This window comes from Brachycentrus maculatus, unplaced genomic scaffold (genome assembly GCF_059751285.1).
Source record: "Brachycentrus maculatus isolate JH-2025_06_01 unplaced genomic scaffold, ASM5975128v1 h1tg000225l, whole genome shotgun sequence".
Taxonomy (NCBI): Eukaryota; Metazoa; Arthropoda; class Insecta; order Trichoptera; family Brachycentridae; genus Brachycentrus; species Brachycentrus maculatus.
The window spans coordinates 300,001-324,233 of NW_028280976.1; the positions used below are offsets into that span (position 1 = coordinate 300,001).

The following is a 24,233-nucleotide window of genomic DNA, read 5'->3' on the forward strand; positions in this document are numbered from 1 at the left end:
AGAGTCTACATAGCATGTGTGGCTAGAAGCTAGGACTGTATGCCAGGGTCAGGAGTGCAGAAGTCAGAAGGGGTGTGCAGCTGAGGCAGGTATAGTTGGGAAGATCAAGGGTCTATGAGATGGTGTAGCCATGTGGGGGGTATAGTTAGAGCAGTATATATGGGAGAGTAGGGTGGAGAGTCTACATAGCATGTGTGGCTAGAAGCTAGGACTGTATGCCAGGGTCAGGAGTGCAGAAGTCAGAAGGGGTGTGCAGCTGAGGCAGGTATAGTTGGGAAGATCAAGGGTCTATGAGATGGTGTAGCCATGTGGGGGGTATAGTTAGAGCAGTATATATGGGAGAGTAGGCCCGAGAGTCTACATAGCATCTATGGCTAGAAGCTAGGACTGTATGCTAGGGTCAGGAGTGCAGAAGTCAGAAGGGGCGTGCAGCTGAGGCAGGTATAGTTGGGAAGATCAAGGGTCTATGAGATGGTGTAGCCATGTGGGGGGTATAGTTAGAGCAGTATATATGGGAGAGTAGGCCCGAGAGTCTACATAGCATGTATGGCTAGAAGCTAGGACTGTATGCCAGGGTCAGGAGTGCAGAAGCCAGAAGGGGTGTGCAGCTGAGGCAGGTATAGTTATATCAAGTGTTCTTGAAACCCAATTCATATTAATTTTTCATCACCTTTTGTGTTATTCATTGATTCGTCTCACTCCACTAAATCATATTTTAGATTAAAGTGAAATTCAATTGTACTAAAACTTATCGACAGTATGAACTTGCAAAGTATGGATGTAATTTTCAACATCTTATTGGCTATTTTATGCTGCAGCTCTGTCGATGGAAGAGTTGGAGATAGAGCATATCATGGTAATATAAATCTTCATTTCCTTACAGCTATTCAACTCCTTTCCTGTTGCATTTGGCCAGTCATTTATCCGATTTTATCATCTGGGTATTTTGACAAATCATTCCATCATATCAGGTTATACCATGTCTGTAATGGTCAGCAAGCTAGACCCAGGGGAGGAAGGGTCAAATAAATAAAAGTGATTTTTTCACTCTAATATTTATTCAATATCACCCTGGACTGGTACCTGAAGCAGAGGGCTGGTCACCTTTACTTAATGAGTTAACGATCAAGATAACACTGCGTTTATATGATACAGTGCCCTATGCTGCACCATTAGGGTGCAGATAAGGGGTTTGAAGTTGAATTCCATTTCATTCGAAACCGGTAGTCACAAAGTAGTGTTTTTTAATGTGGTATTACAGAAGTGAATGATGAATGATAAGGAGAGTGTTACCCAGTATCTTGGTATACTGAAGAGTGAAAGAGAAACATATAACCATGGTAAGCTAGAATTTGTGAGATTTTTTTCAATATGTTTTTTGTAGAGTGCAGAAAATATGGAGAAGCAATGATAGAATGTCAGAGAATTCTTCACGGTTCTAAGGAAAGAGTTCCAGCAGACGTTTTGGAGTTTCCACACATGGTATGTTATTTTTTACTACTGCATTTCTCAAACAGCAAAAGAGTGAAACACAACGTTTACATTTATCCATTATAACATAGAGAAGAAATGCTGAGAAAGTACACACTTCAAGGTGGATAACAATATATTAAATAAATCTATACTTTCAAAAGCATTGGCTAACATGTGAAGCCGCGGAATGGGAAAGAACATGGCATAGTTTGCATTATGTACAAATACTGTGAATACAGATTTTTGCCTAGTACCGCTTGGACGCACGCTAAGCTTTATTTGATTAAGGAGATCAGGGCTGTTTAGAATTTGATATAACAGGACCAAATCAGTAATTAGCATTCTGTCACTAAGATTTATAAATTTTAACCACTTCATTATGTAATTATAATCGAACTCAACAATGGGTATATTTAGTAATAAAGCATTGGCTAACATGTGATGCCGCGGAATGGGAGAGAACATGGCATAGTTTGCATTATGTACAAATACTGCGAATACAGATTTTTGCCTAGTACCTCTTGGACGCACGCTAAGCTTTATTTGATTAAGGAGATCAGGGCTGTTTAGAATTTGATATAACAGGACCAAATCAGTAATTAGCATTCTGTCACTAAGATTTATAAATTTTAACCACTTCATTATGTAATTATAATCGAACTCAACAATGGGTATATTTAGTAATAAAGCATTGGCTAACATGTGATGCCGCGGAATGGGAGAGAACATGGCATAGTTTGCATTATGTACAAATACTGCGAATACAGATTTTTGCCTAGTACCGCTTCGATGCACACTTAGTTTAATTTGATTTATTTATTTGATATAACGTTCATATTATGAAGCCACTTCATTATGCAATTATAATCTAACTCGACAATGGGTATATTTAGTAACAAAGCATTGGCTAACATGTGATGCCACGGAATCGGAGAGAACATGGCATAGTTTGCATTATGTACAAATACTGTGAATACAGATTTTTGCCTAGTACCGCTTCGACGCACGCTTAGCTTAATTTGATGTATTTATTTGATGTAACGTTCTTATAATTAGCTGGCTTTTAGACTGTTCTTAATTTGTATTTCTTCTTTCAGGTGTTGGTAGGATATAAACCTCGCCAAAACGGTGACATCGTTTATAACTGTGGAGGTTCATTGATCAGTTCTATGTGGGTTCTTTCAGCAGCGCATTGCATTGGAGATATCAGGACGTACGTATTCTTTGTCCGCCTCCGTAGTGTAATGGTCAGCATGCTCGCCTACCGTTCTGGAGGTCCCGGGTTCGATTTCCAGGGGGTTTTCATAAATATAAGTGATTTTTTCACTATAATATTTATTCAATATTACACTGGACTGGTACCTGAAGTGGAGGGCTGATCACCTTTCCTTCATGTGTAATCGATCGAGATAACACTGCGTTTGTATGAAGCAGTGCCCTATGCACCATTGGGGTGCGGTAAGGGTTTTATTACGTATTCTTTTGTTAACCTTTGATTTTTTGTCAACAACTCAGCTCTTGGTCATGCTGCGTCTGGCGACTGTTCGGGAAGGTTTAGTCTTCGGTAGTCTTGTTAGGAGCGTAAGCGAAAGCAAGAACGGTAGCGGTAGCGGTATTGGAAGTTAGAGTGGGAGCGGAAAAGTGAAAAGGTAGAAGAGGAGAAGAAATAATTATAAGAAGATTAAAACATAAATTAATATATTCATAAACAGACTTGGAAATGAAGATAGTGCATACATTTTGACGTCCTTCTATCTCTTGTCATTAATAAATTATATGCAACATTTTGAGTGTCCAAATACTTGTTCACAAAATCTGGATTATCTCCAATTACAGGAGTTATTTTAATATTATTTTTTGACATCTCATCAAAGATGAAGAAGAATATGGAAGTCTGGGCATTTACGGGGCTGACGACCGTCATAGGCTGGTTTAAGTGATCACTTTGAGAAATGAAAATAAAAAAAAAGAATAATAATAAAAATGAAAATGGTATTTTCTGGCGTTTCTCATGTGTGTGAATATAATCCAGGATTCGGATCTCACATACTAATATAAGAGTTTCTGCTTAATAAAAAAGCTTCTTTACATCTCACCAATAGATGTCTCTAGTGAAGTTCTAGTGATTCAAGAACAAGGTTTCTAAATTGGTTCATATATATAGAACTTCCAAGAATTTGAGTAGTGTGGTTGTCAATAATGGGTAGAATTGGTGAATTTTACACGTGTGTAAAGTGATCACTTAAACCAGCCTATGACGGTCGTCAGCCCCGTAAATGCCCAGACTTCAATATTCTTCTTCATCTTTGATGAGATGTCAAAAAATAAATAAATTATATATTTAAATTTACGTATATCTGATATTTTAATTGTACAAAATAGTCTCGAAATGCGATCTCTCAGAAGAATGTGCGACAAAACGATGTATGATAGATGTGCGAATAGTGAAATAAGGAAGGAATGCAAAGCTGAGATAAGCATTGTCGATAAAATTAAGAAAGGTGTGTTAAGGTGGTTTGGACATGTAGAACGAATGAGTGAGGAAAGAACGGTAAAACAAATTTATGAGGCGAATGTTAGTGGGAAAAGAAGCAGAGGAAGACCGAGAAAAACATGGCACGATCAGGTATGCCAAATACTTGAAAGTGGTCAGGTTAGGAGTCGTAACAATCGGCGGGTATGTATGAGGAGATACATGAACGTGGAAGAGGCGAAGAATGTTTGCAAGGACAGAGTGGTGTGGCGCTCTATTCTCTCTGCCTACCCCTGCGGGGAAGCGGCGTGATGGTTAGTTAGTTAGTTAGTTAGTTAAAATAATCTGCTATTTGTATTTAAGGGGTCCACCGATCAGGGTGAGGCTTGGAACAACGACTCTGGAGGAAGAAGAGCTTGAAGAAGACGTCGTTCAAGAAAGGGATTTGGTGGAGTTGATTCGACACCCAGACTACAAGCCACCTTCCAAGTAAGTGGATGCAAACATGCTTCTTTTACGATTAGATGAGTAGGGGTAGAGAGAAAGAAAGAGAAAGGGGGAGTGAGAAATAAGGAGACGAAAAAAGAAGAGAGAAGGGGAAACATAGGATGAGAGGAAGGGAAGATAAGACTGCAAGAGTGAAGGAAATTTCAATTGGGGTGAGGATACCTTATCTGGGTAGATGGAGAGAGATAGAGAAAAAGGAGATAGGGTGAAAGGGGGAGATAAAAAAAGAGGGGGTGATAGGGCTAGAAAGACAGAATGAGAAAAAGGTGGAGAAAACGACACCAATATTAAGAACACAACAATATTAAAAATAGCAGAAGGGTAGGTAGAAAAAGGTAGCGAAAAAGAGGAAGACAGATTGAAAGGAGATAGGGATTGAGAAGGGAAGAGAGAGATAGATGAGAGAAGAGAGAGAGAGAGAGATAAAGAGAGGGTGATCGGGATAGAGCGAAAGCAATGGAGAACTTGGGAGAAAGGGAGAATGATAGAAAGTGGGTTGATGTAGATAGAAAAAATAATGGAAGAGAAATAATGGGAAAGAGAGAAATAGAGAAAGAATTTAAGAGAAGGGTTATATCGATGGTATGAAAGAGGGTAGGTAAGGTAAGGTAACATATCGCTTACTCCTTTCAAGAACGTCATAAATAAATAAAAACTTTATCTCTCAGGAGAACGTTTTTAAAGTTTAAAAATATAACACAATGTATTAAAAATAAATATCAAGCCACTTATTGAAGTTTTTACTATGCAACAGATCTTTTTAGGTAAAATCTGAAGGTTTTTTCTCCATTTGAAAAATATTTAGTTTATTTAAAAAAATAATTAAACAATAACATTTCTTCAAAATGCAAAAACAAAATTTTCTGCTAGCGGGTAAATATTAAGTTAAAAATATGCCGCTTTTGCTGGGATATAGTACATTTTTGAGCATTCCGAAAAAATGCACGACTGAAAATTGTCAATTTTTGATTTATGACGTTCTTGAAAGGAGTGAGCGATATCTGGTATTTTTGTTCCAGGTACAACGACATCGCACTTCTGAAGATGGCCACACCAATATCCGAGCTTGGTCTCCATATAAGAATAGCTTGTCTTCCTTTCACAGTTGTCACTGCTGTGATAACAGCCAGAGCTTCTGGGTTTGGAAAGACGAGCTTCGGTAATATATGTTTTAAAAATACCTTATGGACCGACTACTTTGTGTGCAATTCGATTTTCTTTAAACCCATATTATTTATTGACATCTCATCGAAGATGAAGAAGAACATGGAAGTCTGGGCATTTACGGGGCTGACGACCGTCATTGGCTTGTTTAAGCAATTCCTTTACACACGTGTAACATTCAACAATTCTACCCATTATTTACAAACACACTACTCAAATTCTTGGAAGTTCTATATATATGGACCAATTTAAAAACCTTGTTCTTGAATCACTAGAACTTCACCAGAGACATCTATTGGTGAGATCTAAAGAAGCTTTTTACTAAGCAGATCTTATTTTTATTTATCTGCTTAGTGAAAAGCTTCTTTACATCTCACCAATAGATGCCTCTAGTGAAGTTCTAGTGATTCAAGAACAAGGTTTCTAAATTGGTTCATATATATAGAACTTCCAAGAATTTGAGTAGTGTGGTTGTCAATAATGGGTAGAATTGGTGAATGTTACACGTGTGTAAAGTGATCACTTAAACCAGCCTATGACGGTCGTCAGCCCCGTAAATGCCCAGACTTCCATGTTCTTCATCTATTATTCATAACTTGTATATATATATATATATATATATATAAATATATATATATGTATATATATATATATATATATATATATATATATATATATATATATATATATATATATATATATATATATATATATATATATATATTTATATATATATATATATATATATATATATATATATATAATATATATATATATATATATATATATATATATATATATATATATATATATATATATATATATATATATATATATATATATACATATATATATATATATATATATATATATATATATATATATATATATATATATATATATATATATATATATATATATATGTATATATATATATATATATAAATATATATATATATATATATATATATATATATATATATATATATATATATATATACATATATATATATATATATATATATATATATATATATATATATATATATATATATATATTTATATATATATATATATATATATATATATATATATATATATATATATATATATATATATATATATATATATATATATATATATATATATATATATATATATATATATATATATATATATATATATATATATATATATATATATATATATATATATATGAACCAATCATCTTCATAGAATGTTACACGTGTAAAGTGTAGTCACTTTACACATTTGACACGTGTAACATTCACCAATTACCTTATACACTACTAAAAAAAACTTATGCACTAATATAAAATTGACATTAACATTGCACGTGTATAAAGTGATCACTTACACCAGTCTATGACAACTTGTGTACCCTGTAAATACTCTTTTTCGTCTTTGTTGAGATATCTATGTCCAAAATATTTGCAGATCATTCTGACGGGAGTCTGACGATGATGCACGTTGATTTGGACATTATACCTCAAACGCAATGCAACAAGTCACTCAGGGTATGTATTGTATATACAGGAAATATACAGGTAGATGTTCCAATGGTGATATAAGGAAAGGGTGCAAGGCTGAGATGAGCACTATCCAGCAAACTAAGGAAGGCGGCTTGGGATGGTTTGGGAAGGATGAGAGTAGACTGGATGCAGTCGGGATGCCATCTCTCAGTGCGGCAAGACCATGTATGGTAGATGTTCCAATGGTGATATAAGGAAAGGGTGCAAGGCTGAGATGAGCACTATCCAGCAAACTAAGGAAGGCGGCTTGGGATGATTGGGGAAGGATGAGAATAGATAATTGGAGATAATCCAGATTTGTGAACAAGTATTTTATAAAATTATACCGAGAAAAACATGGCACGATCAGGTATGCCAAATACTTGAAAGTGGTCAGGTTAGGAGTCAGAATAATCGGCGGGTATGTATGAGGAGATGCATGAACGTGGAAGAGGCGAAGAATGTTTGCAAAGACAGAGTGGTGTGGCGTTCTATTCTCTTTGCCTACCCCTGTGGGGAAGCAGCCTAATAGCTAGTTAATTAGTAAGTTTAAAATAGATCTCAACATAGATGAAGAAGAATATGGAAGTCTGGGGACCGTCATAGGGTAGTTTAAGTGATCACTTTTAATCAACACGTTTAAAATTTCCCCAATTCTACCCGTGATTTCCATATTTTTCTTCATCTATGTTGAGATGCCATAAAATATGTAAAAAAATAGCTCCTAATTGGATATAATCCATATTTGTGAACAAGTATTTGGGCACACTCAAAATGTTATAAAAAAAATGTTTTTCCTTTTGAAATGTTATAGTCTATGACCAGGCGAGGAGGTGTCTTGAAGCATGGGATAGTGTCCAGCCAGATATGCGCAGGAGATCTGGCGAATGGGGGAAGAGACACATGTCAGGGAGATTCTGGAGGACCTTTACAAATATTTCCAAAGGTAAGCAATGTATATGATCAAAAATATGTGGAGCCAATATGCACAATTATGTTTTAAATAACGTCTTCTTTGACCTTTCCGAATGTGCTCCGAAGCGGGGTACCAAAAGACGCATGTTCATATTTGTATAGAAATCGTAATACGCAGCTCGCTGCAAGCTGAGTTATAGACGATACACTCATTCCAACTCGCCGCCAAGCGCCGACTGAATGCCGTCAGACATCGAATCAAACGAAAGCGGAGTAGTATTCATATACAAGTGCTTTTGTCCATCTTTCTTCGTATCGGTGCGTGAAAACGTTGCGCGGTAAATTCCATCACGGTAAACTGTCGTAGTCGCTTTCATTGTTCATAACCGGACTGCCGGACGGTAAGATTCCGGGTAGTGGACAAGCGCCCTTAGAATTCCGAGGATAGATACATAGTTTCCTGAAGGATGATGTGTATGTGTAGGAATGGAAGGTACTCATTCCTGAGAAGGGTTCAGAAAAGGTACATGAAGTTCTCTACAAGATAATTCAATTCAACTCAATTTGAGAAGGTCATATATCATCAGATTCATGTCCAGACGATTCACGATATCATCATTAGAACCGGTATTGAAGATCTGCTTCTTTTTTTGCAGGAACCGGATTGCAAAAGATCCTTCTTTCTTTACACAATACTTGGAGTGACATCTTTCGGTCGCTTCTGTGGCTTCAGAAACTCGCCGGGAGTGTATACAAGAGTGTCAGAGTACGTCGGATGGATCGAAGATATTGTTTGGCCAATGGTTATAAAAAATTGAATGATGTTAGCCAAACTTTGGAACTCAAGAACTCAAGAATATGGCATCTGAGTATACCTGTATTTCATTTGTATGTATTTCTGCTCAATAAACAGGTTCTTTCGTGTCATCAATAGATGTCTCTAGTGGAATTCTAGTGATTCAAAGTTCATAAATATATATATATATATATATATATATATATATATATATATATATATATATATATATATATATATATATATATATATATATATATATATATATATATATATATATATATATATATATGTATATATATATATATATATACATATATATATATATATATATATATATTTATATATATGTATATATATATATATATATATATATATATATATATATATATATATATATATATATATATATATATATATATATATATATGTATATATATATATATATATATATATATATATATATATATATATATATATATATATATATATATATATATATATATATATATATATATATATATATATATATATATATATATATATATATATATATATAAATATATATGAACTTAACAAATTAAACAAATTTATAGGTCGAATGTAGTTGGAAAAAGAAGCAGAGGACGACCGAGGAAAACTTGGCACAATCAGGTATGTCAAATACTTGAAAGCGGCCGGGTCAGGAGTCGTAATAATCGTCGGGTATGTATAAGGAGATGCATGAATGTAGAAGAGGCAAAGAATGTTTGCAAAGACAGAGTGGTGTGGCGTTCGATTCTCTCTGCCTACCCCTGCGGGGAAGCGGCGTGATGGTTAGTTAGTTAGTTAGTTAGTTATATATATATATATATATATATTTTATATATATATATATATATATATATATATATATATATATATATATATATATATATATGTATATATATATATATATATATATATATATATATATATATATATATATATATATATTATATATACAATATTTATATATATATATATTTATATATATAAATATATATTTATATATATATACCATATACCATATACATATATAGATGTTCCGAGAAATTGAGAAGTGTGGTTGTCAATCATGGGTAGAATTAGTGAATCTTACACTTGTGTAAAGTTATCACTTAAACCGCCCTATGACGGTCGTAAGATATATTATATCTTATTCTATATCTTCCATATTCTTCTTCATCTATGTTGAGATGGCAAAAAATACCCGAAATTCTTTATTCCTGGTATACCATATTACACTCTCCTTATCATTCATCGTTCACTTTGTGTTTTATCACTTAAAAACTCTACTTCACAAATACCTTTTTCGGAATAACTATTCCATCATCAGGTAAATTTTTCAGTTTTTTGTTGTTTGTTATTTACTCATCTGTTTTTCAGTCTTGTCAATTTAATCCCATGTCCCAAAATGAGCAATGGAAATTACTCATCAGGAATATTATATATCGCTCACTCCTTTCAACAACGTCATACATAAAAAAATTGTCAATTTTCAGTTGTGCGTGTTTTCGGAATGCCCAGAAAATGTACTATATCCCAGCAAAAGCGGCATATTTTTAACTTAATAATACCCGCTACAGGGCAGAAAGTGTTATTTTTTTCATTTTGAACAAACGGTACTGTTTAATTATTTTATAAATATAATAAATATTTTTTGAATGGAGAAAAAACATTCAGGTTTTACCTAAAAAGATCCGTTGCACAGTAAAAAGTTCCATAAGTGGCTTGATATTTATTTTCAATACTTTTTATTATATTTTTAAACTTTGGAAACGATCTCCTGAAAAATCAAGTATTTTATATGTGACGTTGTTGAAAAAAGTGAGCGATATGTGACTTGTGTATGTAATATGTTTAAATAAATAAATTAATAAATAAATAAGCCTGCTTTGAGAAGATTATTGATTATTTTTTACTAGAAATAGACCCCAAAGTGACAGATGAGTGCGTCCATAATACGCCATCTTGCGGCGATCAAAGCGCCCACTGTGTGTGTGACGTAATTAGATCAGACCTTCTCCTACTCGCCGATAGATGTCACCCCTTTGCGTGTTCAATGAGCTGGAAACGAGCAGATCCAGATGCTGCGTCCCGCTCCCTCTCGGCTCTAGCTCGCAGGCGGGAAGGAGACGGAGATAGAGATTACGTAATTGGTCATTGGGCTGCGTTTATCGAATGAGTTAAGATTTATTTTCACGTGTTGCTTGCTACAAGTTCATAGTGTAATGACGCTACTGCGCTTAAGAGGGAAGAAAAATTTCAGAATTTAGATATTCAATTAAAATTTTATATTTATACAATTATATACTATAAATGTGTAAAGTAATCACTTTAACCAGCCCATGACGGTCGCTATGAAGATGTCAAAAATAATATGAAAGTAACTCCACTTTTATTACACAGTAAAGGATAATTTATAAGGAGAGTGTTATATTACTATACCACAAAGTTAACAATGCTTTAATATTTTCATTCAAACCCTTATCCGCACCCGATGATGCATAGGGCACTGCATCATATAAATGTAGTGTTATCTTAATCGTTAACACATGAAGGAAAGGTGATCAGCCCTCCGCTTCAGGTACCAATCCAGGGTTATATTGAATAAAAATTAGAGTGAAAAAACACTTGTATTTATTTGACCCCCCTCGGGAATCGAACCCGGGACCTCCAGTACGGTAGCCCAGCGTGCTGACCATTATACTACGAAGGTATATATATATATATATATATATATATATATATATATATATATATATATATATATATATATATATATATATATATATATAAATATATTTATATATATATATATATATATATATATATATATATATATATATATATATATATATATATTCTGCACCCCTTATCCGCACCTAAGGCTGAATAGGACACTGCATCACATAAACGCAGGAATAAATTTTAGAGCAAAAAAATCCCTTATAAAACCTTATAAAATCCCTTAAAACAGGGGAAAGTTTTACAAAGACAGAGTGGTGTGGCATTCGATTTTCTCTGCCTATCCCTGCATGGAAGCAGCGCGATGTCAAATCATCTAGTTTCACACGTAAAAACGTAACTTTTCATTACTTTTGATATATCTTTAAAAACAATTAAAACACCCTTAAATCGTTCGAGTAACCTGAAATCGATTTAACCCTTTTGCGCCAGCCACCGTTCGGAAAGACATCGCGCGGCCACAGGTTATACACATAATCCGTGATGAGATTTCCAGATCCAGTGAACACAGGTAATCCCGGGGGGGAGTCGAACCGGGGTCTTTCAGTCGGCAGGGCGAGAGGACATCGATTGGACCAAAGGAGCGACAAGGGTGTAATTTGTCGGAAAATTTCCTTTCGGAAGCATTTGACCGGTGTGTGCGTAGGGGATGATTTTATTTTCAGCGCAAAAAGGCGTGAGTCCAGTGCTTAGTATATGAATTATTTTGTGTCAATTATCGTTTTTGAGTGTGTTCAAATCGTTGTTCACATAACTGGGCTTCTAGACTTGGGGCGATTGTCCACTACCCGGCATTTTACCGTCCGGCAGTCCGGTGAAAGAAAATGAAAGCGACTGTGACAATTTAGCGTGGTCGAATTTATTTACAACATTTTGAGTGTGTCCAAATACTTGTTCACAAAATCTGGATTATCTCCAATTACAGGAGTTATTTTCATATTATTTTTTGACATCTCATCAAAGATGAAGAAGAATATGGAAGTCTGGGCATTTACGGGGCTTACGACCGTCATAGGCTGGTTTAAGTGATCACTTTACACACGTGTAACATTCACCAATTCTACCCATTATTGACAACCACACTACTCAAATTCTTGGAAGTTCTACATATATATATGAACCAATTTAGAAACCTTGTTCATGAATCACTAGAACTTCACTAGAGACATCTATTGGTGAGATGTAAAGAAGCTTTTTATTAAGCAGAAACTCTTATATTAGTATGTGAGATCCGAATCCTGGATTATAATCACACACATGAGAAACGCCAGAAAATACCATTTTCATTTTTATTATTAAGCTTATAATTTGACCAGATAATTCATTTACAACATTTTGAGTGTGTCCAAATACTTGTTCACAAAATAATACTAATATAAGAGTTTCTGCTTAATAAAAAGCTTCTTTACATCTCACCAATAGATGTCTCTAGTGAAGTTCTAGTGATTCATGAACAAGGTTTCTAAATTGGTTCATATATATAGAACTTCCAAGAATTTGAGTAGTGTGGTTGTCAATAATGGGTAGAATTGGTGAATGTTACACGTGTGTAAAGTGATCACTTAAACCAGCCTATGACGGTCGTCAGCCCCGTAAATGCCCAGACTTCCATATTCTTCTTCATCTTTGATGAGATGTCAAAAAATAATAATTGAATAATAAAGGGTGATTTTTTAACTATTTCGTTTTTGGCAGCTCGCAAACGTTTCGTGTTTTGTGTCTATGTCAGACATCTTCAGTCTATGGTCTATAATTTAACCATGAATCGTCTTACAAACGAACAACGCTTGTAAATCGTTGAATTTTATTCTCAAAATGCGTGCTCTGTTAAGAAAATTCATCGGGCAATTCTTCCATTTTATGGTCAGTATAATCGGCCCACTGACGCGGCTATTCGGGCTATTGTGACTAAATTTCGCACCGAATTTACATTTTCGGACATCAAACCAGCAAAATGCTAACGTACAGTGCGAACTGAAGAAAATATCGCAGCTGTACGGCTGTCCAAATTGAAAACACAGTAAGGGACATTTTTTTGTAGTACGTTTTTTTTGCATTTTCGGACTAAGTAGAGTCTACTTAGTCCATAAATGCAAAAAAACGTACTACAAAAAAATGTCCCTTACTGTGTTTTAAATTTGGACAGCCGTGTATCGGCCAGTGTTAGTGATTCTAGTAATAATTATTTGGATAATTTGTATAGCGCCATTTTCGTAAAATAAGCAAATATTTTAATTTAATAATTTAAATATTTAATTTTGTATAATTTTATAAGCGCCCTTGAGGTATTCCTCAAGGGCGCTTATAAAGACATGGATGATAATAATAATAATAATAATAGGATGCTGTTCTTCTTGCCGATAGCAGAGAAGACCTGCAGGCGTTGGTGACAAGAGTGTATAATGTGTGCAAGGAAAGTGATTTATTGATGAATGTTAGCAAATCCAAGATTACGGTTTTTGAAAGAGAAGAATGCAGATCTGAATGTGAAATATTGGTAAACGGAGAGATTTTGGAACAGGTAGATGATTTCGTGTATTTGGGCAGTATGTTTTCTAGGGATGGAAAGATTGATAAAGACTGAAAGAAAGGAGAGTGAATGCTGGGAACAAAGTTAATGGTGCACAGAAATCAGTTATAGCAAATAAAAACCTATCAGCGGAAGCTAAACTGGCAGTGCACAACGGAGTCCTGGTCCCGACTCTAATGTATGGAAGTGAAACATGGAGTTGGCAAAAGAAGGATGAAAGTAGACTGAATGCAGTCGAAATGCGATCTCTCAGAAGAATGTGCAACAAAACGATGTATGATAGATGTGCGAATAGTGAAATAAGGAAGGAATGCAAAGCTGAGATAAGCATTATCGATAAAATTAAGAAAGGTGTGTTGAGATGGTTTGGACATGTAGAACGAATGAGTGAGGAAAGAACGGTAAAACAAATTTATGAGGCGAATGTTAGCGGGAAAAAAAGCAGAGGAAGACCGAGAAAAACATGGCACGATCAGGTATGCCAAATACTTGAAAGTGGTCAGGTTAGGAGTCGTAACAATCGGCGGGTATGTATGAGGAGATGCATGAACGTGGAAGAGGCGATGAATGTTTGCAAGGACAGAGTGGTGTGGCGCTCTATTCTCTCTGCCTACCCCTGCGGGGAAGCGGCGTGATGGTTAGTTAGTTAGTTTATGATGATGATAATGATATACAAAAAATAAATGGATTAAAACGTCGTCAATCGGTCTCGGGCCGTCGAGTCTGGAGCGGGGAGAAGATGAGCCGACAGATTAAAACGCCTTCCTCTTGATCCCACGGGCTGGAGACTGGCCAAGGTGTTGGGCAGGACGCCTTCCCGAGCGATGGTCGTCACGCTGGAGGGCAGCTTGTCGAGCTCCTCGTCACTGTGGATGGCCAACTTCCAACTTCCAACTTCCAGACTAGCACAGTTCAAACGGGACTTCACTTTTATCCTCTTTTGCCGCCCTTCCTTGATCCGACATGATGGTTTTGACTCTGAGGTTTTCCGCTTTTGCTTTTATACGAATGGGAGCTGGCGTGCTTCTGCAAGGGTCACAACCCTCAGCAACTAGGATTAAGACGGAGAAGACGAAGGTTGTAGTTCGATTTCATAAAATTTTACCATTTTAGCACATGTTCTAGGATCGTTACTGTCTTTGCACATTTTTATTGCAGTCCCGAGAAGCTAAGGAATTCGGATGAGTACACTATGGTAACTCAATTCAATTCAATTCAATTCAATTTATTCAACAAAAAATAATACATACAAAACAAACAATATTCAAGGCGTATATATTAAAAGTAAGCAAGAAGACTTGAAGGTGTAGAAGAATCCCGCTTCGGAAAACTCCTTCGGACACATGGAAAAGATCAATATCCAATGTGATATTGTTCAACATAGCGGTAGCTCTTCCTGCAGGCATAGCCATCATAACCATAAAAAATAATACAAAAAATAATACATATGATTTTTTTTGTTGACATATCATCAAAGATGAAGAAGAATATGGAAGTCTGGGCATTTACGAAGCTGACGACCGTCATAGGCTGGTTTAAGTGATCACTTTACACACGTGTAACATTCACCAATTCTACACATTATTGACAACCACACTACTCAAATTCTTTGAATGTTCTATATTTATATGGACCAATTTTGAAACATTGTTCTTGAATCACTAGAACTTCACTAGAGACATCTATTGGTGAGATGAAAAGAAGCTTACTATTGAGCAGAAACTCTTAAGTACCAACAAGTATTTGGACACACTCAAAATGTTGTGAACTTATTTCTGCCTTTAAAACGTCGCAAATTATATATCGTCTGTATTCCTTTTTTGGGCAAAGTTTTTTTCTACAAATTGTAGTCCATTCGCTCTCATATGTCACAGTGTGTTGCTCAAAGGGTTTTGTATGAATATTAAATGCACAGAGGGATGCTGTGTGAGTTATGAGGGTGAATAAATGTGTATTATTCAACCCTTGGTCGCCAAAACCAGTGGCGGTGCTTCCATGCGAGTCGATTATTTCTTGCGATTATTTTTTTTAGCATACCCTCAGGAAATAGAAGAGGCCCGAAGGCTTTGGTTGAATCCAGCAGTGGAGAGACAGCTGACAAAGACGAAGAAAAAGCACTTTTGACATCTCAACAAAGATGAAGAAGATTATGCAAATTTGGGCTTTTACAAAGCATACGAACCTGTTTTAGGCTGATTGAATGATCACTCTACACACGTGTAACATTCGCCTTTTTTTCTTTATTAAAAATTCTTTTGCATTTCACAATGTATTACTATTACAACTACAAAAAAATATATGAATACAAAAAAAGATCCCACAAAGGCATGGCCTGTGTGTGGGTATACATTATATTTAGCTCATAGTAAAGGGCACTGGCAAGAATATAATAGGTATCAGATATAAAATGATTATTTTTTGACATCTCATCAAAGATGAAGAAGAATATGGAAGTCTGGGCATTTACGGGGCTGACGACCGTCATAGGCTGGTTTCTCATGTGTGTGATTATAGTCCAGGATTCGAACCTCACATACTAATATAAGAGTTTCTGCTCAGTAAAAAGCTTGTTTCCATCTCACCAATAGATGTCTCTAGTGAAGTTCTAGTGATTCAAGAACAATGTTTCAAAATTGGTTCATATAAATAGAACTTCCAAGAATTTGAGTAGTGTGGTTGTCAATAATGGGTAGAATTGGTGAATGTAACACGTATACAAAGTGATCACTTAATCAATCTATGACAGGTCAAAAGCCTTCTAAATGTCCTATATTCTGTTCCAATTACAGATATATCAATGAAAATCTAGAAATAAGATATACGAATCGAACAAAAACCACGTGTCGCCACTGAAGTAACAGAGAACTCTTTCATTGCATAAATTGTCATAAAACATTGTTTTTTATTAGTTTAAAATACATATTGCCACTGGAAAACGAAAATGGTCGAAGCGCGCTTGACAAAATCAATGAAAAGAAATATAGAACGATTATTTATTTATTATTTTTTGACATCTCATCAAAGATATATATATATATATATATATATATATATATATATATATATATATATATATATATATATATATATATATATATATATATATATATATATATATATATATATATATATATATATATATATATATATATATAAATTTATATATATATATAAATATATATATATATATATATATATATATATATATATATATATATATATATATATATATATATATATATATATATATATATATATATATATATATATATATTATTTTTTGACAAATCATCAAAGATGAAGAAGAATATGGAAGTCTGGGCATTTACGGGGCTTACGACCGTCATAGGCTGGTTTAAGTGATCACTTTACACACGTGTAACATTCACCAATTCTACCCATTATTGACAACCACACTACTCAAATTCTTGGAAGTTCTATTTATATGAACCAATTTAGAAACCTTGTTCATGAATCACTAAAACTTCACTAGAGACATCTATTGGTGAGATGTAAAGAATATATAAGATTGCGGTTCCTCGAGCGCCCGACGCGGCTGCTGAGGAACCACGCTCCATCATTTATTTAATTTTCTCCGGACATTTACAACTCAAGTCTACAATTTTTTGCTCATCTATAAATATTGTGATTGGTGTTAACTTGAAATGGTTAAAAGTTATAATTTTATAAAGGTTAGCTGTTAACTGATGAAAGTGCATCAATAATATCATTGCGTCGTTCAATATAGCAATGCTGGTCTAAACGGTGTAGTGTATTTCTAAGAATCTGTGCCGAATGAACACATGTGGCAAGTTGGCGTTAAAAAGTGCTTTGTGTTCGTCCCTTAAGGGTACTTTACGACCATAGTGTATTCATCCGAAACCCCTAACTTCTCGGGGATAAATGACTGCAATAAAAATGTGCAAAGACAATACCAATCTGAGAACATGTGCTTAAACGGTTAAATTTTATGAAATCGAACTACAAACTTAAATACCTCAATTGCGCCAGCTCCCATTAGTATGAAAGCGAAAGCGGAAAACCTCAAAGACAAAACCATCATGTCGGATCACGGAAGGGCGGCAAAAGAGGATAAATGTGAAGTCCCGTTTGAACTGCTAGTTTGGAAGTTGGAAGTTGGCCATCCACAATGACGAGGAGATCAACAAGCTGCCCTCCAGCGTGACGACCATCGCTCGGGAAGTCGTCCTGCTCAACACCTTGGTCATTCTCCAGCCCATGGGATCAAGAGGAAGGCGTTTTAATGTGTCGGCTCATCTTTTCCCCGCTCCAGACTCGACAGCCCGAGATCGATTGACGACGTTTTAATCCATTTTTTTTATATCATTATCATCATCATCTTATTATTATTATTATTATCCATGTCTTTATAAGCGCCCTTGAGGTAGTATTTTACGAAAATGGCGCTATACAAATTATCCAAATTATTATTATTATTATTAAAGAAGCTTTTTATTAAGCAGAAACTCTTATATTAGTATGTGAGATCCGAATCCCGGATTATAATCACACACATGAGAAACTCTTATATTAGGATCTCACATACTAATATAAGAGTTTCTGCTTAATAAAAAGCTTCTTTACATCTCACCAATAGATGTCTCTAGTGAAGTTTTAGTGATTCATGAACAAGGTTTCTAAATTGGTTCATATAAATAGAACTTCCAAGATTCTGGCGTTTCTCCTATCTCGTTCATCCTAATATAAGAGTTTCTCATGTGTGTGATTATAATCCGGGATTCGGATCTCACATACTAATATAAGAGTTTCTGCTTAATAAAAAGCTTCTTTACATCTCACCAATAGATGTCTCTAGTGAAGTTTTAGTGATTCATGAACAAGGTTTCTAAATTGGTTCATATAAATAGAACTTCCAAGAATTTGAGTAGTGTGGTTGTCAATAATGGGTAGAATTGGTGAATGTTACACGTGTGTAAAGTGATCACTTAAACCAGCCTATGACGGTCGTAAGCCCCGTAAATGCCCAGACTTCCATATTCTTCTTCATCTTTGATGATTTGTCAAAAAATAATATGAAAATAACTCCTGTAATTAGAGATAATCCAGATTTTGTGAACAAGTATTTGGACACACTCAAAATGTTGTATATATATATATATATATATATATATATATATATATATATATATATATATATATATATATATATATATATATAAATATTTATAAATATATAAATATATATATATATATATATATATATATATATATATATATATATATATATATATATATATATATATATATATATATATATATATATATATATATATATATATATATATATATATATATATATATATATATATATAACGTGGTAATATTTTTCTTTATAAATTGGGTGTAAATAATATGTAAAGTGGGTGTATAATAATAAAATAAACAATGTGTTGCTTTGTAAATAAAGAAACGACAATAAAAGTTTATTCTTAATTTATCTTTACAATAATTTTTATATCTTTCTGATATTATAATAATATTTCTTAATAATATTATATTTTTTCCTATCGGATCTCTTTTGTTTAATTCTGTGCGACGCATGCGACATCTGGTGGTAGAACTGTTTTATGTAGGTACTATTTGTAAGTACTTAATAAAATGTATAGGTAGGTACCTAGTTATTTTATTACACATATATATATATATATATATATATATATATATATATATATATATATATATATATATATATATATATATATATATATATATATATATATATATATATATATATATATATATATATATATATATATATATATATATATATATATATATATATATATATATAAATATATATATGTATATATATATATATATATATATATATATATATATATATATATATATATATATATATATATATATATATATATATATATATATATATATATATATATATATATATATATATATATATGTATATATATATATATACATATAATATTCCCGATGAGTAATTTGTATTTCTCATTTTGGGACATGGGATTAAGGTTAACAAAACTGGAACACAAATAATAAAGTTACAAAAAAGATTTTTTTTTTTAAATAACCAATACTAATACATGGCAAAATATAAAAACAATAAACAGGTATAATAAATAGGCACAAGAAGCATATTTAAAAGAAATAAATGAGAAAATATAACAAATCGGTCACTCCTTTCAAGAACGTCATAAATCAAAAAACTTGATTTTTCAGGAGAACGTTTTTAAAGTTTAAAAATATAATAAAATGTATTAAAAATAAATATCAAGCCACTTATTGAACTTTTTTCTGTGCAACAGATCTTTTTAGGTAAAACCTGAAGGTTTTTTCTCCATTTGAAGAATATTTAGTATATTTAAAAAAAATTAAACAATACCTTTTCTTCAAAATGCAAAAACAGCACTTTCTGCCCTGTAGCGGGTAAATATTGAGTTAAAACTATGCCTCTTTTGCTGGGATATAGTTCATTTTCTGGGCATTCCGAAAACATGCACAACTGAAAATTGACAATTTTTGAATTATGACGTTCTTGAAAGGAGTGAGTGAAATGAGAAAATTTAAAAAACCTAAGGTAAAAACAAAATAAAAAAATATATTACCATACATATCGTAGTCATACAAGAGAAAGTGACCAATCATTGTTTTACAAAAACGTGATCATTGACTATTTGATATCTTACTAGCTTAATATTGCCCTGAAAAACATCCCAAAGGATTTTAAACTTGGAAGTATAATATATTGACTTGGTAAAAATGACTAACTGCATTGATGTTTATTTTGTTGCCAAGCAAAAGTGACTTGAATGGCCCTCCTGAACATTTTACGTTTTGGTAGTTGGTCACTTTCTCCTGTACGACTACGATATATATCTTTCCATAAAGTATTTTTTTCATACATTACATATTTTACGTATTTTTTTCTACAGTCAAAGTGACAAAGGTACATAAAAAAGTACATTCCTCGTTATCCCCCAGGACTTTTAGCGTACACACAGGATGTAAATGCCAATTTTCCCCATTATGGCACATGTATTATATTAAAAATTTCCACACAGGTGTTTCGAGCCAGAATTTCGCCTTTCAAAAATTTTCGCTAAATTCGATTTCGTTCTGCATGCTGCCATACACCCTATTACTTACCTGTAAGTAAACCACATTCAGGGAAGTAAGCGCGGAAGGCGCCAAGGCCAAAAAAAATTAAAAAATAAGATTTTTTTTTAAATTTGAATCGAAATTATTTTTATATATTTTTTTATTTATTACGTAATTTTTTAAATTTACACTGAATTAAACCCTTATCCGCACCCCAATAGTACATAGGGCACTGCGTTATATAAACGCAGTGTTATCTTGATCTTTTACACATGAAGGAAAGGTGATCAGCCCTCCGCTTCAGGTACCAGTCCAGGATAATATTGAATAAATATTACAGTGAAAAAATCACTAATATTTATTTGACCCCCCTTGGGAATCGGACCCGGGACCTCCAGAACGGTAGCCGAGCGTACTGACCATTACACTACGGAGGCGGAAAAATAATGTATAATAACTAAAATATAAAACATAAAATTGTTGTATAAATAAGGAGAGGGGAACGTTAGGGGAAAAAAATATATATATGCCAAACTGCAAGAAATTTAAAGATAAGAATTAAAGAACATCATAGCGGTCTTGTTAGTAATTATTTTTCGGAATTTGCAAATCACATAATAGATCCATATCACGGCTGTCCAAACTCAAAACACAGTAAGGGACATTTTTTTGTAGTACGGTTTTTTTGCATTTTTAGACTTAGTAGATTCTACTTAGTCCTAAAATGCAAAAAAACATACTACAAAAATGCCTCTTACTGTGTTTTAAGTTTGGACAGCCGCTCACTCATTCCACTCTTATAAATTAAAATTATTACACCTTGTTCCACATAAAGGCCAAATTATGAATTATTTACCGTTCTTTCCTCACTCATTCGTTCCACATGTCCAAACCATCTCAACACACCTTTCTTAATTTTATCGATAATGCCTATCTCAGCCTTGCATTTGTTCCTTATTTCACTATTCGCACATCTATCATACATCGTTTTGTGGCACATTCTTCTGAGAGATCGCATTTCGACTGCATTCAGTCTACTTTCATCCTTCGTTTGCCAACTCATGTAGAACGAACGAGTGAGGAAAGAACGGTAAAACAAATTTATGAGGCGAATGTTAGTGGGAAAAGAAGCAGAGGAAGACCGATAAAAACATGGCACGATCAGGTATGCCAAATACTTGAAAGTGGTCAGGTTAGGAGTCGTAACAATCGGCGGGTATGTATGAGGAGATGCATGAACGTGGAGGAGGCGAAGAATGTTTGCAAGGACAGAGTGGTGTGGCGCTCTATTCTCTCTCCCGACTTTCCGCTTCAGGTACCATGGACTGGTACTTGAAGCAGAGGGCTGATCACCCTTCCTTCATGTGTAAACGATCAAGATAACACTGCGTTATATGACGCAGTGCCCTATGCACCATCGGGGTGCGGATAAGGGTTTTATTATTATTATTATTATTAAAAAATAAGTATGACGTTGTTGAAAGGAGTGAGGGAATTGTCATTCATGATAAGATTGCACCACAAAACAAGGATTTAAACACATCCAGAATGTTGCGAAATCCATTACATTTTTACACCGTTCTGGTCCTATATAAAATTTATTATTTCTGTAATGCCTTCCAACAAACCACCCTTGCACGCTCTCGGGATACTGCCACCCTTAGCGGTGTGAGGGAGGGCGGGCTACAGCCATCTTCCCTTACTTTAAATCATTCAGTCTGCGTAGGGCCACGGTGCAGAGCGGACGTGTCTAGCCCTGCCTTCGTGACGGTTTTGTAACGCGAGGTACTCGAATTCAGATATTCGTTAAAAAAATATATATACAGTACATACACTTCCTACAACGTTGAAATACATAGGTACCTTTTATATTAGGGAATTTTATAAGTGTTTAATGTTTTAAAATGTATTTTAAATATTTTTTACATGGAAAGCATTGTTAACTTTTTGGTATGGTAATATAACAGTCTCCCTATCATTCACCGTTCAAACATATATATATATATATATATATATATATATATATATATATATATATATATATATATATATATATATATATATATATACATACATGCGCCTCCTACAACGTTAAAATACATAAGTACCTTTTATCTTAGGGAATTTTATAAGTAATTCGTGTTTTATAACGTTTTTTTACATATTTTGTATATTAAAAGCATTGCATTGTTAACTTTTTGGAATGGTCATATAACAGTCTCCTTATCATTCACCGTTCAAAAAAATGTATATAAACACATATGAACATGTTAACAGTAAACAGAAAACCTCCTACAACATTGACATAGGTACCTATTGACTTAAGGAATTTTATAAGTGGTTAATACTTTAAATAGTATTTTTTTTTACATAATTTGTAAATTTAGTCCGCCTCCGCCATGGTCAGGACGCTCGGCTACCGTTCTGTAGGTCCCGGGTTCGATTCCCAAGGGGGGTAAAATAAATAAAAGTGATTTTTCACTGTTATATTTATTTATTCAATATAACCCTGGACTGGTACCTGAAGCTGAGGGCTGATAACCTTTCCTCAATGCGTAAACGATCAAGATAACACTGCGTTTATATGACGCAGTGCCCTATGCACCATCGGGGTGCGGATAAGGGTTTTATTATTATTGTTATTATTATTTTGTAAATTAAAAGCCTTTTTAATTTTGTGGTATGGTAATATGACACTCTCCTTATCATTCACTTTGTGTAATACCAAAATAAAAGTGGTATTGCACAAAGTGAACGATGAATGATAAGGAGAGTGTTGTATTTTTTTTATTTGTGAAGGTCCTCACCAAAAAGTTACATTTATAATATTGCTTAAAAAAATCCTTTAAATGCAAATCTGTTCTGTTGACTGTGTTCTATCAAAATCTTAACTAAAGCTGCGACAAAATGTGACCAATCCTGTGTTAAACAAGAGGTTCCCAAACTCTTTTA

At 33.7% G+C, this 24,233-nt stretch overlaps 1 protein-coding gene across 1 annotated transcript; it reads left to right on the forward strand.

Moving 5' to 3' along the window:
- Positions 1–774: 774 nt before the first annotated feature.
- Positions 775–8,867, forward strand: LOC148306826 (serine protease snk-like; the record flags this gene model as incomplete). Its single annotated transcript, XM_088264326.1, has 8 exons — positions 775–856; positions 1,385–1,482; positions 2,571–2,686; positions 4,310–4,435; positions 5,473–5,612; positions 7,076–7,155; positions 7,964–8,095; positions 8,721–8,867. Coding segments are annotated over exons 1-8 (921 nt in total), but the record flags the coding sequence as incomplete, so codon positions are not given.
- Positions 8,868–24,233: the final 15,366 nt, after the last annotated feature.